The 16250-nt window shown below is 62.8% G+C and overlaps 3 protein-coding genes across 13 annotated transcripts; 1 reads left to right on the plus strand and 2 right to left on the minus strand.

The window, feature by feature from the left end:
- Nucleotides 1-101: 101 nt before the first annotated feature.
- Nucleotides 102-6034, minus strand: CHMP1A (charged multivesicular body protein 1A). Its single transcript, XM_080637914.1, has 7 exons — nucleotides 5913-6034; nucleotides 5713-5732; nucleotides 5197-5274; nucleotides 4724-4870; nucleotides 4097-4225; nucleotides 2778-2965; nucleotides 102-2031 (listed from the first exon to the last, which is right to left on the minus strand). The coding sequence occupies exons 1-7, from the start codon at nucleotides 5917-5919 to the stop codon at nucleotides 2010-2012; spliced, it is 591 nt and encodes a 196-aa protein (XP_080494040.1). The 5' UTR covers nucleotides 5920-6034; the 3' UTR covers nucleotides 102-2009.
- CDK10 (cyclin dependent kinase 10) lies at nucleotides 5476-9695 on the plus strand. 8 transcript variants are annotated; one of them, XM_080637904.1, is made up of 13 exons: nucleotides 5476-5782; nucleotides 6638-6710; nucleotides 6901-6972; nucleotides 7059-7161; nucleotides 7318-7399; nucleotides 7814-7881; nucleotides 8209-8261; nucleotides 8381-8450; nucleotides 8555-8614; nucleotides 8724-8847; nucleotides 8922-9061; nucleotides 9192-9244; nucleotides 9315-9695. In XM_080637904.1, exons 3-13 carry the CDS (start codon nucleotides 6954-6956, stop codon nucleotides 9416-9418), a joined length of 876 nt encoding a protein of 291 aa, XP_080494030.1. In that variant the 5' UTR covers nucleotides 5476-5782; nucleotides 6638-6710; nucleotides 6901-6953; the 3' UTR covers nucleotides 9419-9695. The 8 variants fall into 8 exon arrangements, with proteins under 8 accessions (XP_080494030.1, XP_080494026.1, XP_080494024.1 ...); XM_080637900.1 differs by lacking the exon at nucleotides 5476-5782 and adding an exon at nucleotides 6125-6323 and having other exon boundaries at nucleotides 9145-9244; XM_080637898.1 differs by lacking the exon at nucleotides 5476-5782 and adding an exon at nucleotides 6126-6323 and having other exon boundaries at nucleotides 6901-6947; nucleotides 7059-7135.
- Nucleotides 9696-9950: 255 nt separating this feature from the next.
- Nucleotides 9951-16203, minus strand: LOC308231971 (VPS9 domain-containing protein 1-like). 4 transcript variants are annotated; one of them, XM_080637879.1, is made up of 16 exons: nucleotides 16055-16203; nucleotides 15689-15761; nucleotides 15476-15568; nucleotides 15230-15392; nucleotides 14942-15053; nucleotides 14742-14804; nucleotides 14450-14502; nucleotides 14283-14370; nucleotides 14041-14126; nucleotides 13471-13949; nucleotides 13166-13295; nucleotides 12899-13092; nucleotides 12744-12825; nucleotides 12502-12609; nucleotides 11148-11466; nucleotides 9951-11064 (listed from the first exon to the last, which is right to left on the minus strand). In XM_080637879.1, exons 1-16 carry the CDS (start codon nucleotides 16175-16177, stop codon nucleotides 10162-10164), a joined length of 3069 nt encoding a protein of 1022 aa, XP_080494005.1. In that variant the 5' UTR covers nucleotides 16178-16203; the 3' UTR covers nucleotides 9951-10161. The 4 variants fall into 4 exon arrangements, with proteins under 4 accessions (XP_080494005.1, XP_080494004.1, XP_080494003.1 ...); XM_080637878.1 differs by having other exon boundaries at nucleotides 12502-12606; nucleotides 15689-16177; XM_080637877.1 differs by having other exon boundaries at nucleotides 15689-16177.
- Between the last annotated feature and the right edge of the window lie 47 nt (nucleotides 16204-16250).

The following is a 16250-nucleotide window of genomic DNA, read 5'->3' on the forward strand; positions in this document are numbered from 1 at the left end:
CTCTATCCCAGGCAGGGGACAGGTCAGAGCCATCACACTGTGCCATAGGCAGAGGGGACCACGGACGCACTGTTCGCATCTGAACACCCAGACACAGCATGATGGATGGTCAGGGGTGGTTTATTTGAAATAGCAGAAAGGAATCAATGGGGGCTTGGAGAAGAAGGCAGCAAATGAAACAAGCTTAAAAAACCAAAACCAACAAGACACACAAACGAAAGCAAAAAGAAACATCACCCTGACAGAGTGAGCTCCTCAGGGCAGCAGCTCCCTGGGCCCATGGGTGTCCCCTGTGCCGGCGGACAACTCTGCTTGCTGCCCAGCTCATTGGAGGTCGCACAAGATCCAATGCTTCACTATGCACAAGTGACTTGGAGACCAAAGCTATCCCCAGGGTCACGTCCCCTCGCCCCACCACAGCACGGGGTGGGCAGGAAGGCTCTGTCGGTAACGAGACCCACGTTGCTAAGGCCATTAACTCAGAGGAAATAAGGAAAACAGTGAGAAGTGTTTGTGTTGAAGTGCTGCGACACAGCCCCTGTCCGCAGCGAGTCCTGCCCCACGTCTGCACACACAACCCAGGTGCCTGGGAACATCAGCGGCACTGGGAGCTGCTCCCCTCACTTCCCTCTCAGCACCCCTTAAAATTCCCTTTGGAAGTGATGCATCAGAGCTGCCTCACTGCAGTGGGACCAGCTGCCTGCCCCACATCACACAGCACCTAGCCACTGCACAGCCTCCATTTACAGGCCACAGCAAGCTAAAGTTCCTCCTCCCAAGAGCGAAAGGAAACTGCATTTCCTTCCCAGCATCAACCCTGCACCTCATGGTGCCTGGGAGCCGCAGAGAAGGGACACAGAACACCTCAGTGTAGGAAGAAGGTTCTGAGGGAGGAGCAGCCACGTTTGCCATGAGATGGAGGAGAGGGGCCAGGGGAGGCAGCCCCCTCTCACCCAGCTCAGTGCTGTGTTCTACAGGCAGCAGCAGCAAGGAAGGGACAGCAGAGGAATGGCAGCAGAGACCCAGGGGACAAGCCGCAGGCAGACACACTCTGGGGATGGTTTAGCATTTACCGTCACACCCATCCGGCTGGGGGACATGTGGGAACCAGAGCTGTGAGCATGGGGCTGGGAGCTGCTGCAATTCACTCCCAACTGCTGAGCATGGAGCAGGGATTGCTCCACACGGGACGCCAGGGCCTGGATAACCATTTCCAGACTAGAGCGGGTGGAGATGGGGGAGCTGTGGATGCACACACACGCACGCATACTTGTGCAGGGCAGGACGAGCGTTTCAAAGGTCACTTTGTTGTACAGAGCTCCATGGAGAATTGGCCTGGGAGGACAAGGAGTTAGCAATTGGCAAGGCGAAGCCTGCAACACAGGGCACGCAGCTATGGCTCAGGAAGGTTACTGTAAGGGAAGAGATGCCACGGCTAAACCTCCCTTTCCTGCAAGGCACTGACCTTCCCAGAAACCCCACAGCTGGGAGAAACAAAACCCTTCCCAAACCACTGCAAGGGGAAGGCAGCGCTGTGGGGTCTCCCTGCTCCTTGTAAACAGCTCCTTGCTGCAGGCCCCAAGGAGAACAACATAAGTGTGCTGCACACACACAGAGGCGAGCTAGGCAAGCAGCATCCCAAAACACAACGTGACCTGCCTCCAGAAGGATTCTTTTAGTGTTAAATCAGGAGCATGACACTGCACCGTGAGACACCGCCAGAAACTGGCAGCAGCTCTCCAATGGAAAACACTCTGAAATCAGACCCAGTGAAGCATTCCTCCATCCCAGAGAGGCTGCCTCTGCTCAAGAACCCCTGCCAAGATCGCTGCTGGTTCTGGGAAAAGCCATTACCACCACAGCCCCAAAGCAGAGTGTCCAGGCGCAGGCAGGGCTGGGGATGTGCTGCTGGAGCAGGGGATGGCAGTGGCTGTGGGGAAGGAGTCCCGGGCCCATCGACCCCACACCATCCCACCAGGAGCAGCAGTCCAGAGGAGCGACAGGAGACTTTAATTCCGCAAGGCAGCCAACCTGGAAGGAGAGCACGAGAGGGAAGGAACATGAGAGCAGTTGTGACTCAGGAAAACCCTTCATCCATGACTGCAGGGGACATCTTTGCCCAGAAACCTTGCGCTCTGCAGGAGAGGTGTGAGGAATTCTGCCCTGGATTAACTTGGAGTGTTTGGATCACACCGTCATGGCTGCCTGGGGTTAACCTGGAGTGTGTCACCAACACAGGCAAGGCCCTGAGGAGAAGGGGCTCCTGGTATCTGTTCTGAGCATCTTGCTGCTGGCCCAGTGCCTCTCCCAGAGCTGTTCCCAGCTCCCAGGGGAGCACAGCCTCGGGGCTGTCCCCAGATGGATCCAGTGGGGGCTGCGTGGGGAGAGGAAGCTCATCAGCATCTCCTGGGGCAGTTCCAGGGAGACAGCCTGTTCCTGGAACTGTTTGAAGGTCAGAGCCAAGTGTTTCAGAGCAGCGGCAGCTGCGTGAGGGTGAGCACAGAGCAGGGGGAGACTGTTCTGCACCCCATGAGGAGGGCTTGCTGCTGCATGCCAAAAGACACCCTGTCCAGGCACACAAAGTGGCTCCATGGACCCAAAGAGCCACCTCGCCTCCCTGCATAGGGTATCATGGGGACTGCCCAACCACCAGAGTGGGCAGCTCAGCATCCCCCCAGCATGCCACAATGGGCTAACTCATCCCCTTCCCACTGCTGAGTGGTCTCTGGGAGGACTCAATCTGCCTCGAACAAGGCAGAGACCCAGAAAGCACAAACCTCCGTGACAGTTGGTCTTCCTGGGAGCGCACCGAGCTCTCCCCCACCGCAGAAGCACCCTCGGGGAGCTGGTTGAGCTGGTCCATGATCTCCAGTCCGTTCTCCTCTGCAATCTGGACGATGAGGCTGTCTACCTGCTCCTGTGGCGTGGTCAGCGTGGTGGCTGAGCTCATGGAGTCCTCCATGACCTGTGACAGACACAGCTTGTCACCCTGACCCACAGGAAGAGTTGCCTGGCCCAACCTGGCTGCTTCTGCCAAAGATCCTGCTGCGGATCCTGCATTGCAACCAGCCCCCTCAGCCAGAATGGCCTCATACTGACAACAGGGCTATGACAGAGGGGTGCAAGGTCTGTGTGAGAGAACCAGTGTTGTTTTCGCGTAACTGGGGATGGGGCTTTGCAATATTAAGGCTTTAAAATATTAGAGCTTTAAAATCAATATTAAGACTTTGCAATATTAATATTTTCAATACTGGGGCTGGGGCTAAGTTACTAAGGGAACAAAACAAAGGGTCTGAGATACCATAACTCAGAAAGACACACTCGGTGGTTAAAGACAATATCATCTCTAGACAAAAGATACACTCTATGGTTAAAAAGAATACTGTCTTTGTACAACCTATGAAACTAAGCCGGTGCAGGCTGGTTCTGTAGTTAAACAGTAAGTTGGGGTACCGCATGTCTGCCAGAGAGTTATGAAATCAAACCATAAAAGAAGATAAATAAACAAGAGGAAGTGGCATATGAAATCAAGTAAGGGGAGGTGTAACCAGAAGCAGGACATTTGGCATGTAGATTATACGTGTCAGAGAGGCTGTAAACCTTGGAGTACCCAGCCAATGGGGAAACAAGGGAGGAAACTTGCAGACGGGATAGGAAACATAAATCATAGTTCTGATTGTGCTGTGTGTGCCTACTTGCCAGGACATCCATTTTCGCACGAACGTTAATAAATAGCTGCTTCACTGCTGTGTCTACCCTGGGCTCAAGTTTTTATCTAGAGACCATTTCTCACAGTCTGGTTCTACCACAGAACCCCCCTGAGCAATTGACACTGGGACAGCCACCTTCCTTGTTGTGCCACATTTGCCTCTCTGCACAGCAGCTCCTTCCCTGTCAGGCAGCAGAGATGGGTCTTTCCCCTTGTCTCTCAGCTCAGGGGGGTTCCCACACCAAAGGCTGGAGTCCCCAAGGGGAACAGGGAGCTGCTGTGGAAGCCCCAGTTACAACAGGGACCCACAGTTCAGAGATGAGCCCACTCTTCCAAACCCCGCAGCCCCCAGCCCTTCCGGACCCTCCGGAGGCCACCAGCACTTACTGATGTGTGAACATCCAGATTCTGAACCTGCTGCTCGAATTTATCCATCACTGCAGACACCTTCTGCAGGTCCATGGAGCTCAGAGCCTTGTCCAAGGCCTTGGTCACCTGCGCCATATTTTTTGTCACCTGCAAAAGGAGATTGCTTCATGGGTGCTCCCCAAAAGCAAGGTATGTTTCTGCTGAGAGCAAAACCCACATCATTGAGGGAGAAGGCAGCATTCGGATGCTCACAGCAGCTCTGCAAGGCAGGACAGGCTTTGTGGGCTCACCAAACACACCAAGGTCCAGCCTGGCTGCAGGTTTCTCTAGCCATGCACCATCACTGAAGACCCCAGGCAGTGCTCCTGGCAGGACGAGTCCCACGCCACCACCCCTGTATGCACCACGAGGCAAGAGATCCCCAGAATGGGCAGCCACGGGTTAGGGATTTAATCCAAAGCAGAACTGCTGTGAGGCCACCTCAAATGGCCTCTTCAGAGGCTGAATTTAACTGAGAGACTCTGAGCCAAGTACAAGGCCTGGTGTGATTGGGACAGAGAGCTCTGAAGTGGTTTGAGGCAGCAAGAGGGGAAGAGCCAACACATGTTCACGTCTCAAGCCCCACACACACCCAGAGGCTCTTACCCCCTTCATGGTGACTGCTGTCTGGACCTTGGAGGCCACCGCATCCACCCGGGAGGACATGCGGAGCCAGTTGAGCCCCTCATTCTTCTTGCGAATGGCATTCTCTGCATAGACACGGGCACACTCCACATTCTTCTGTTGAAGGGCCTGGGAGGGCAAAAGGGCAATCACTTACACAGAGAATGCACCACAGGTTTACAAACAAGCACACCCTGTTTGTGCCGGGCAGCTTCCCAGCAGGAAGCAGCTCTACTGTGTCCTCAAACAGTGAGCACGCCCTGGAATGGAAATGAAATCCCTCTTGGTGTCACTGGGACACGCAGTGTCCACCCAGCACATTTGAAAGCTGAGAGTGGGACTTGGAACACTTGGATGCCAAGATGGGACACACAGGTCCGGGGGGACCTGCCCTTTCCCCAGCCCCTTGGTGGAATACGCCAGGAGGCCAGTGCCAGCCCGCAGCTCTAACCCACCTTTTTGACTTTGGCTTGCTCGGCCTTGGAATCCTTCTCAGCTTTTTTGGCAAGTTTCTCCAGCTGTTTCGCTGTGAACTGCAGAGAAAGCACCTGCTTAGGGCCAGGAGTCCTGCACAGAGCCGGGGCCGCGGGGTGAGGGCAGGGAGCCGGGTACACACCCCCCTCCCCAGGGACAGCAGCCACCCAGAGCACCCGGTAAAACGGGAAGGCCGATTCCCCTCTTCCGGAAGGAAGAGCCGGCCCCGGCGGTCCCGGAGGACAAAGCCGGCTAAAGGGCTCCCTCTTCCCGCGGCCGCCGGCATCGGCGGGGCGGCCCCGGCACCCCCGCGCCTCCCGAGGGCGGGTCTCCAGAGCCCAGAACCTCCCTCTGCACCGGCGCCGCAGCAGAAGCAAGGCGCGAGTCCCCGGGAGGGGCGGAGCCCGGGGGCCATCGCGGGGAGGCGGACGGCGACCGGGCCCTCCGGGAGCAGCCGTACGTGACGGGGAGCAGGCGGAGCCCGCCTCCGGCCTCACCTTCAGCTGGAACAGCGTGTCTGCAAGGGAAAGAGAGCACGGCCTCAGGCGCCGCACCGGGGCAGCGCCGGTACTGGAAGCCTGGCGCCGGTCCCCACGCCCGATACAGCCCCAGCCCCATCCCCAGCCCCATCCCCACCGCTACCCCGGCAAAGTGCCGGTACCCCCCGGCGCGGCCGAGGCCCCGGTTCCGCCCGTACCGTCCATCCTTCCCCGCCGCCGCTTCCGGGTTCCGTGCCACCGGTGCCGCCGCTTCCGGGGTGCGCGCGCCGGCTCTCGCGAGAGCGCCGCCTGGCTGCGGAGTCACGGTGGGGGGTGTGGGGTGGGGGGTGCGGGTTGAGAGCGACGTCCGTGGGGGCGTGGCCACGCGAGTGGGCGGAGCCTCATGGGGGCGTGGTCACGGTGGGGCGTAGCCTTGCGGCGGCGAGGCCCCGCGCAGCAGCCGGTGCCCCTGGTGCGCTGTGCTGCGCATGTGTGGCGCCATGGCGCCCGTGTGAGCTGTCATGGCGGACGGCTACGGGCCCGAGCCGGAGCCAGACCCCGAACCAGAGCCGCTGCGGCTGCGGCGCCTGCGGGGTGAGGGGTACTTCGAGGTGCCTGCGGCGGAGCGGGTGAGCGCGGCCCGGGAGTCCCGGCCTGCGGGGCGGCTGTGCGGGGAGGGGGGTTCTCGGAGCCCCTGCGGCCTGCGGGCGCTGGGAGCGGGACGGGTGCCCGCAGGCCCGGGACAGGGAGGCTCTGCAGTGCGGTGCGGGCACGGGGCAGAGGGGTCGGGGCGGCCTGAGCCGGGTGCCCGCGGTCGGGTTTGCTCCACAGCAGCACCGCGGGCTGTCCCGGGGGAGCGTGACTGAAGGCGCTGTGCGTGCCGGTGGGCGGTGAGGAGCGGCCGAGGGGCACCGCTCGCTGTGATGCGGCTCTTTGGTTCTAGCTGGGAAGATGCCGAAGCGTGAAGGAGTTTGAGAAGCTGAATCGGATCGGAGAGGGCACCTACGGCATCGTGTGTAAGTGCAGCGCCGGCTGCTCCCTGCGGGCCTGGGCAGAGACAGCGGTTGGGCGGGCTGCACCCGTGTGCTCCACCGCGGCATCAGGAGCGTGTGTACTTGGGGGCGCTGTCATAGCCAGTAAAGCTGAGAAGAGGCTCATAGCGCAGCCAGCGTTTGCCGGTGCTGACCGAGTGTCCTGTTCTTCCAGACCGGGCCCGGGACACCCTGACAAACGAGATCGTGGCACTGAAGAAGGTGCGGATGGACAGTGAGAAAGATGGTAATGGAGGAGCGGGAGAGCTGTCGCAGGGGCGGCCCCGGCCCCTGCTCGAGGCAGTCATGCAGCATGGCTGTTGCTCTTTGCAGGAATGCCTGTCAGCAGCCTACGGGAGATCACACTGCTCCTGCAGTTTCGGCACACCAACATCGTGGAGCTCAAAGAGGTGGTTGTAGGGAACCATCTGGAGAGGTGGGATTCCCTCCTCTGGCCTCCCATTGTCTCCTGTCTTCTCTGCCTTTCAGAACCTGCACAGCCCCCTCTGCTGCCTCTCTCAGTGCAGACAAGTGCTGGAACACTGGAGAAGTGACATGGGGAAGGGTCCTGATTGTGTCTTGTCTATGACAGTATATTCCTCGTGATGGGGTACTGTGAGCAGGACCTAGCCAGTCTTCTTGAGAACATGCAGGCACCTTTCTCAGAGGCTCAGGTAAAGATCAGGCCAGGCTTTGGGCACATTACCCCTGAGAGAGTGCTGCCAAATCACACTGGGCACCAGGGTGGACTCCCTGGACTTTGTGGTGGGCTTCAGCAGGGCTTGGGAGTACCAGGGGGGCTGGGATTCTTGGGCTATATGTGGAGCCTGGGCTTAGCTGGCCACTCAAGAACTCTCCAGGGCCTTTCCAGGCTGGGTTTTGGGTTGGAGCAAACTATCAGGGGAACAGAGCTGGGAGAAAATGTGCCCCCAGGCAGCCCATGGGGTGCTCTGGGAGGACATGGGGACATACGCTCTGCAGAGCACTGACATACATGGCAGGCTGGAGGGCACTCAAATGGGTTTAACCACTGGGGGTTTGCTGGTGCTGCCCTCATAGAGGTGGATGCTCCTGTCCTCTGTCTGCAGGTGAAGTGCATCATCCTGCAAGTCTTCAAGGGCCTGGAGTACCTTCACAAGAACTACATCGTCCACAGGTGGGAATGGAGGGATGAATGTGGGAAGTGAGGAAGGGGGCACAGGGAGGAGCTGATGGGAGGAAGCCCTCCTACTACAGCATTCTTCACCTCCCACACCCATGCCAGGGGACAAGCAGCTCCGTGTGGGGGTTTGAAGCGAATTGGTGGTTCCATGTGGGAGCAGGAGTGGGGCAAGGAGAGTTGGATGAATGATGGGATTTGCTGCTTCTCGTGATCACTTGGCTCTGGGCTCTGTAGCTGCTTATGAGCCCTGGATATGTGTCCCTGAGGAGCTAGGCCTGAAGGGTGCTGCTGACCAACCACTGACCTGCTCTTCCCTGGCAGGGATCTGAAGGTGTCCAACCTGCTCATGACTGACAAAGGCTGTGTGAAGATAGGTGAGCCCCCAGCTGCTGCCAGCCCAGCTCCTGCCACAGATTGTACCCACAGCTCTCCCTCTGCTCCGTGACCCAGCTGGAGCCAAGAGCTTCCTCCTGATCCCAAGTCTCTGTTGCAGCTGATTTTGGACTGGCACGCACCTATGGGATGCCTCCAAAGCCCATGACCCCCAAAGTCGTCACGCTTTGGTGAGTGGCTGGTGCTGGGGACAGAGCTGTGCTGGCTCAGTGTGACACAGCATTGTAGCAGGGCCTTCATTTGTCCGCTTGAGTCAGCGCCGTCCCTTACGCAGGTACCGAGCACCTGAGCTGCTGCTGGGGATGGTAAACCAGACCACCAGCGTTGACATGTGGTAAGGGCAGGGCAGGAGGGTGCTGAGGAGGGGGGCTGCAAACCTGCAGGGCGGATCAATGGATGGCCTTTTCCTCTCTCCACTGATTTGCATGTTGTCTGCCCTGCAGGGCTGCAGGCTGCATCCTTGCTGAGCTCCTGGCACACAAGCCACTGCTGCCGGGTACCTCAGAGATCCACCAGATCGATCTCATTGTGCAGCTCCTGGGAACACCCAATGAAAACATCTGGCCGGTGAGAGCTGTCCCCTGCTCCCTGCTGTCTTCTGCCTGCCCTGCCTGCCTCCACCTCACACCTGTCCCATGCAGGGCTTCTCCACGCTGCCCCTGGTGAGCCAGTACACGCTGCGGAAGCAGCCCTACAACAACCTCAAGCACAAGTTCCCCTGGCTGTCGGAGGCCGGGCAGCGGCTGCTCAACTTCCTCTTTATGTATGATCCCAAGAAACGGTAAGACACATCAGCAGCTCAGCCTGGGCAGGGGAGGAAGCCTGCTTCCCAGACAAGGCTGCCTGTGTCACACTGTCCCTAAGGCCAGGGGGAGCCAGGTCAGCACCTTCAAGTCTCCTCATCCCTGCAGGGGCACAGCAAAGGACTGCCTAGATAGCTCCTACTTCAAGGAGAAGCCCCTGCGTAAGTAGCCTCCCATGGGGCAGGGTTGGGGTGCTCTGTGCTGTGCTGACCCCTGCTCTCTCCCCCACAGCCTGTGAGCCAGAGCTCATGCCCACCTTCCCTCACCACCGCAACAAGCGGGTGGCTGTCACCAGTGTGGGGATAGAGAGCCAGGCCAAACGCAGTAAGCCCTGAGCTCTGTCCCATGGGAGAAGCATGGCACATGCCAACTGGGATGGCTTTCCTCGGCTGAACAGCACCAAGGGCTTGAGCCCTTCCTGGGATGGCTCCCAGTGCAGAGATGGCCCGGCTGCAGTAGGGAAGCGCTGTACCAGCTCCAGCGCGGAGAACCACAAGAAGAGAAGTGATGTGCAGGGATGCACAGGGCTCCACAGGAAGAGGCTGGTGTAGGGCCGTCAGCCAGTGCTGGCTGCATGGAGTAACCCAAACTTTGTCATCAATAAAGACACCTGCCAGCAGCTCAGTGTGATTTGCCTTATTCCTCTGTTCTTCCTGGGCTGGAAGAAGCCACAGCCCTGCTCTGTTCCTTTGTGCCACAGGGATAATAAGAACACCCCTAGGCTCTGTCTCCCAACACAGCCTTAAATCTGCCTGGTCCCACTCCTTGGAGGAAAGAGCTGCTCCTGCAGGCCCCAACCCGCCCGTGTTCCCTGCTGCTCCCCCTGTACACCCCAGCACAGCATGAGGACACCACCACACTGCGAGGCAGCTGCACTTTACTGAGATGCATCCAGGCATGTACAGTGGGAAGGCCAGGGCTGGAGCAGGCTCCCACCACCCTGGGGATGAAGCAGAGCATGGCTCAAGCACTGCTCCCTCCCTGTGGAGTGAACAAAGTGTCCCTCAGGCCCAGCAGCGGCTGTCCCCATCCCTTAGCGGGCACAAGGGGATGTGCGCAGCAGCCGCACGCTGCAGTGCTATGACTGGGGTCCGCAGCTCTCGGACAGCAGCATGTCCACCTCCGAGCGCTGCAGCCAGAGCCGCTGCTGCCGCTCGCTGCGCAGCTCCTGCCCGCGGTGGCGGCTGCGACAGGCCAGCCCGGCCGCGCAGGCACCAGCATGGAGCTGCTGGCATGTGGTGCAGCAGTAGGAGGGCAGCACGCCCCGGCGCAGGCACGAGTGCAGCTGGTAACAGGGCAGCTCTGGGGCCTCTTCAGGAGCTGAAGGGCAGGGAGAGTCCTGGGGCTCCCCCAGCACCGGAGGGGGTCTGCTCCCCACAGCTAGGGCAGGGAATAGGCTGCTGGCCCCACTGAGGTCCTGCTGCAGGAAGAGGTGAGAGGAGGAGGTGTCCAGGTCGGGGTTGCCGACAGACAGCACCAGCTCCTGCCCAGCCTTGGGGTCTCCGCAGCAGTCCCAGCTCCTCATGGGCATGTCCAGAGCACCCAGTGGGCTGCCAGGGTCACTCTGCAGTGCCGGGGGCGGTGTGTTCTCGCCCTCCACATCCTCAGGGCTGCCTGGCATAGCTTGGTAAAGGTCCACGTGGTCACTGCAGCCAACAGCCACTTTGGGCTGCATCCCCATCTGCTGCAGCATCTCCACACAAGCCTCCATGTCCCCAGCCAGCCACCGGGCCCGCAGCAGGTCCTCGGCACTGGGCTGGTGTGGGCGCAGCCTCAGCACCACCTCCACCAGGATCTCACACTCCAGACGGCAGGCCAAGAAGCCGCAGGCAGCAGCAAGCAGCTCAGGCTCCGGGGGCAGCTGGGAGACCGTCAAGCGGTGCTGGTCCTGCCGTTCATAGCCCAGCCGGGCAAAGCTCCGCTCTAGGTCGTCTTCAGGGAGTGCTGAGCGCAGCGAGTGCACGTAGGCACCGGAAAAGGTCTGCAACGAGAGCGGGGACACGGTTGGAACCCCGGGGTGTCCCCCCAAGCCCCGGGGGCGCGGGCAGGCCCGCGGGCCCTCACCTGCACGGTGCCGAACTCCTTGCGCCAGGGGAAGAGGTAGAGGTTGATGGCCGCCAGCTCCAGCAGCCGGAAGGCGCGGGCCAGGCCCGGCAGTGCCTGCCCCGGGTCGGGCCAGCCCCGCAGCCCCCGGGCCAGCAGCTCGGGCGCGTCCTCCTGCAGGACCCTCAGCATCGACGGCTCCCGCCGCAGCCGCCGCCGCAGCCGCTCGACGAAGGACGGGTCGGAGCAGGGCACGGCGCGGCCGCGGCGGAACTCGCGCTCCAGGCAGTGCCGGTACTGCTGCCCGTACTGCTGCCGCAGCGCCGAGCCCGCGCACATCCTGCCGGTGCAGGCAGCGTCAGCACCGGGCTCCGCTCGCACCGCACCCCGCGCCCGTCCCCCGCTGGTTCCCCTGCCCGCTCCACCCGCCCTTCCCTTCCGCTTCCCGCGCCACGCCCACCGCCCTGCTTACGTCACCGAGGAGGCGCAACCGCGGGAACGAATCCCGCGCCCACAGCGCCCCCCGCAGGAAGGGAGGAGCAACCCCCAAGCCAGGCCCAGCTCTCCCCGTCCCCACCGCGGGGATGCGGCGGGGGGGGCTCGGCTCGGTTCATCCCCACCACGGGGACCCCCGCGGCCCCACACCGGGTCCGCAGGGATGGGGAGCAGCAGCACCTGGCGGTGGATGGCGGGGAAGGGTCCCCGCGGCTGCCTCCTCACTGCAGCGACTCCACGTAGGACAGGGCACTCTGCAGGGACGTCAGGCAGTATCCCTCCTCCCCAATCAGGCACCTGCACCACGGCCGCCGCAGCGTCACGGCCAGGACACTGCCACGGCCAGGACACTGCCGTGGCCACCACACAATCCCAGCCAGGACACCACCACAGATAGGACATCACCATGGCCATCACACCATCATGATCACCACACCACTATGGCCAGAACACTGCCACAATCACCATGCCATGACTGCTACATGACCACAGCCAGGATCACCACAGGCAAGACACCAGGATACTGCCGCGGCCACTGAACCATCATGGCCAGGACACCGCCATGGCCACCACTCTGCCATGGCCAGCCAGCACCGCAGCAGCCAAGACACCAGGACACTGCCACGGACACCGCATCATCATGGCCAGGCCAGGCCAGCACCATGGCCACCACACTGTCAGAGCTGGGACACTGCCATGGCCACCACAGCATCATGGCTACCACATCATGGCCATCGCACTGCCACAGCCAGGACACCACCATGGCCATTACCCCACTGCCCTGCACCCATAGGAGCCACATCTGGCCCCCTCCCCATTCTTCCATCAATGCCCCCAGACAAGGGGTACCCACACACACCCATGTTCCCCAGGCACTTACCCCTCATGGATGAACTCCTCCAGGGCAGCACACTCAGACAGCAGCTGGGGCAGCCCTGTCTGCAGCACCACGTAGGACAGGATAGGCAGCAGGTCATCTGCCCCACTGCTGCCAACATGAACCATCAGCCCCATAGTCAGTGGGACCCCCCAGCCCCCCACATCCACACCTCCCATCTCCCCACCACAGCCCTGGCTCTGCTGTGTCTGGCCATGGGGCTGGCTGCTCCCCATGGCACTCACATGGCAGCGGTGGCAGGGGTCCGGCGGTCCCGAGCACCACAGTACTCCTCAGCACACTCACAGATGCCACGCAGGGCTCGCACTGTGGCACAGAGTGGGGGATGCTAAGGCTCACCCCGGAACCCCCCCAGATCCCTCCCAGCCAATGCACTGACCAATGCACTCCAGCTTCCTGCGGGGACAGGTCTCCAGTGGGATGAGGCGCAGGTCCTCGATGGCGGAGCCGTACGCAGGGCAGCCGGGCGCCGGGGGTAAGAGCCGGGACGCCAGCCCCATGTCGGTGGGGCCAGCATGCCGGTGCCGCTCCATGCTGCGGGCCAGGGCCGCCTCGTGGGTCTGGTGCACGCTCCTGTGGGCAGAAAGGCGAGGGGCTGCCGGGGAGGGGGCTGTGGGAGCCCGGCCCAGCCCTGGGGTCTCAGTACCTGTAGAGAGCCAGCAGCGGGGCCCACAGCGGTGGGAAGAAGGCTTCCTCCAGGCAGGCCAGGCACTGGTCCTTGCCGGCAGCTGTGTTCAGCCCCTCGAAGGCCAGCAGCGTCAGGGACAGCAGCCTGTCTGAGAAGGGACGAGTTACGCAGTATGCTTGGTGAGTGACCCCAGGACACGCTGCTCTCCCCACCCAGCACCCTGAGATGCTCCAGCTAAAACAACGCAGTGCAGGGCTCCTCTCACTCCCCCAGAGAGCCTACAGTGGGGGAAGACTCCCGTGATCCCGGTGCCTATCCCTCACCGATGGCATTGTGGATGTCCCGCACAATGCCCTTCAGCTGCTCCGGTAGCGTCGCCTCCATCCCGGGGCCATCCAGGGGCTCCATGGGGGCCCAGCCCTCCGGTGATGCCAGGAACCGCTCCAGGTCCTCGAAGGAGCTCTCCCGGGGGGTCTGGGGGGCTGCCGCTGGCCCTGTCCAGCCACCCTCTGCTTTTGGGGGACCAGCAGCAGCGAGGGGCGTGCTGGAGACGCTGTGCCGCAGCCCGGCCGTGCCGTGCTCGGGCACCGAGAACATGCAGTGGAGGCTGCGGGAGGCACGGAGCCGGCGGCCCCCAGGCTCGGCAGGCAGCGAGCCCCCTGTGTCCAGCGGGAGAGAGCTGAGGCCGGCGGGGGACCCCGCGGTGGAGTCGGCAGAGCCACGGCTGACGGCTGGGTACAGGCGGGTGTACACCGCGCACTGCAGCTGCCGCAGGAGCTGCGCGATGGGGTGCTCGGGGAAGCTGGAAGCATAGGGAGCGGTGGGCAGGGGGCATCAGCATATGGCTGCAGCCCCCTTGCTCCAAGAAGGGTCCTTCCCCATCCTAGCACTACCTGAGAAGACAGGAGAAGAGCCCTGACACCAGGGAGAGATCCGCTGGGCTCCGCTTCAGCTTGGCTTTCCACTGCCTTGGCCAGTCCTGGGGAGCATCAGAGGGGATGGCAGAGCACCCTGCCCCACGGCACAGCACCCTGGGATGTCAACGCTTTCTGCCCCACAGCACCTGAGGGCAGCACGCATCCTGCACCCATGGCACAGTCCTCTGTCCCCACAGCAGCCTCCGGCGCGTACTCACATGGTCTTGCTCATACTCGAGGATGGCAGCGTAGAGGGCTCTCTGCTCCTGCTCCTCAGGGGTGAGGGCCACGCTGCTGGAGAACCTCCTGTGGGTGGAATGGTCCTGGTGAAGGCACTGCCAGGGTGACCCCGCACCCTAGGTCCTCTGCTGGGACACCCCTTTACCTGTTGGCAGCTTCCTGCAGCCGCAGCCGCCGCTCCTCCATCTTCCGCTGCAGCTGGGCCAGGGCAGAGTTAAGGCTCTGGAGCTCCCGCACCCCTGCAGCACCCAGTGCAACTGGCTGATGAGCACAGCCCCCAGGATCAGCCCTTCCCCACCTCCACCATCCCATCAGCAGCATGGGAGCAGGACCCCAAAAGCCTGTCTGGGATCAGCCCAGGGATGGGGCACAAGCACTAGGGTGGGAGATGTGGGGCTCTGGGGAGCCCGGCACACCCTCACCACCAGGAAGGATACAGTCTCCTCCCGGGCCTTGGCAATCACCAGGTTCTCCATCATCTGCCGCTGCAGGGACAGCGTCTGTGAAGCAAGCAGCCTGTTGGGGACATCTGTCCAGAGCCCATGGCCACCAGCACGGCCAGCATGGAGCACAGGTCCCCTGGGCACAGCAGGGACCCTCTCCCCTCCCAGCCCACCCCGGGGGGCTCCCCACTTGCCAGCGACGTCTTCTGCAGGGCCTGGCTGGGGTTCAGCCGCGCCACCCGTGCCTCGTAGGCAGCCTTCAGCTTCTGGTTCTGCAGAGACGCCTCCTCCAGCGGCGTCAGCTCCCTGTTGGGAGCCTGCCCTCAGCACCCACCACAGGGCACGGTGATAGGTGCCGGGGCCCCCTTACCCTGCTGTGCCCCACTCCTGGCACCGCCAGAGCCTGGGTACGGTCCATCCCAGCCCCGCAGCCCCCAGGCAGGCCTGGGGCAGCCGCCAACCCCGCGTCCCCACTCACGTACTTGCGTGCGCTCTGCGCCTCGGTGATCTGCAGCTTCTGGAAGATCTCCGGGGGCAGGAAGGGGGAAAGCTTCCCCCCCTCATCCGAGAGGACGCGGCGGTGCCTGGGGAGGGCAGCGGGGGCCGCACTCCGCTCCGGCGTGGCCGGTTTGGCCTGGGCTTTCCCTATGGAGGGAAGGAGAGGTCACTGTGCCCCTCCAGCCCGGCACAGCCCCCCCGGCGGCAGGGTCCTGCAGCCCCACACTCACCCAGCGCCGCCGCGATGGATTTCACCCTCTCCAGGCACTGCTCTGCCAGCTTCAGCATCTTCGGGGTGTCGGGGGTGACCCCGTCGCTGCCGTCTATGGGGAGGGCAGGGTGCTGCTCACCCACCCGTGACACCGGACACGGACCGCTCCGGCACCGCGGCGGGGAAGGGGGAACGTGGGGAGCACCGAGGGCACGGCCGGGCACTGCCTTACCTGCCCCGGCCGCCTCCTCCTGCAGGGCCTGCGCGATGAGGGTGATGCTCTTCAGGTACTCCACGTAGGCCTCCTGCCGGGGAGATGGGGCTGAGCCGCGGCCCCCGGGGTGCACGGAACCCTGAGGTGCCTCCTCCTGCTCGGGAGCCCCGGCCGCAGCCCCGGCGAGCGGCCAGGATGGGCCGGGGAGAACGGGCAGGATCGGGCCCATCCCCGCGGTAACCGGTAACCCGGGCTGGGCCGGGCGGGACAAACGCCCGGGCCACCCATGGCCTCGGAGGGACGCCGGGCGGGGAGAGCCGAGGGGAGGCCCGCCGGGGAGGCCGGGCCCGCGGGGAGGCCCTGAGGGTCCCGCTCCGCTCTCACCCGCGTCCGCCCGGCACTGTCCATCTCCAGGGCGCCGCTCGCCGCCCGCATGGCGGTCTGCAGGGCCCGGCCCGCCCCGGGCCCCCAGGGCCCCGCAGGGCCACCGCCGCCCGCCGCGGCCATGGCGGCCGCCGCCCGGAACGGCGCGATCGGGCCGCGGCGCCCTGGGGGGGAGCGCGGCGGGGACGGACCGGGG

The sequence above is a fragment of the Psittacula echo genome, assembly GCF_963264785.1.
Source record: "Psittacula echo genome assembly, chromosome: Z".
Taxonomy (NCBI): domain Eukaryota; kingdom Metazoa; phylum Chordata; class Aves; order Psittaciformes; family Psittacidae; genus Psittacula; species Psittacula echo.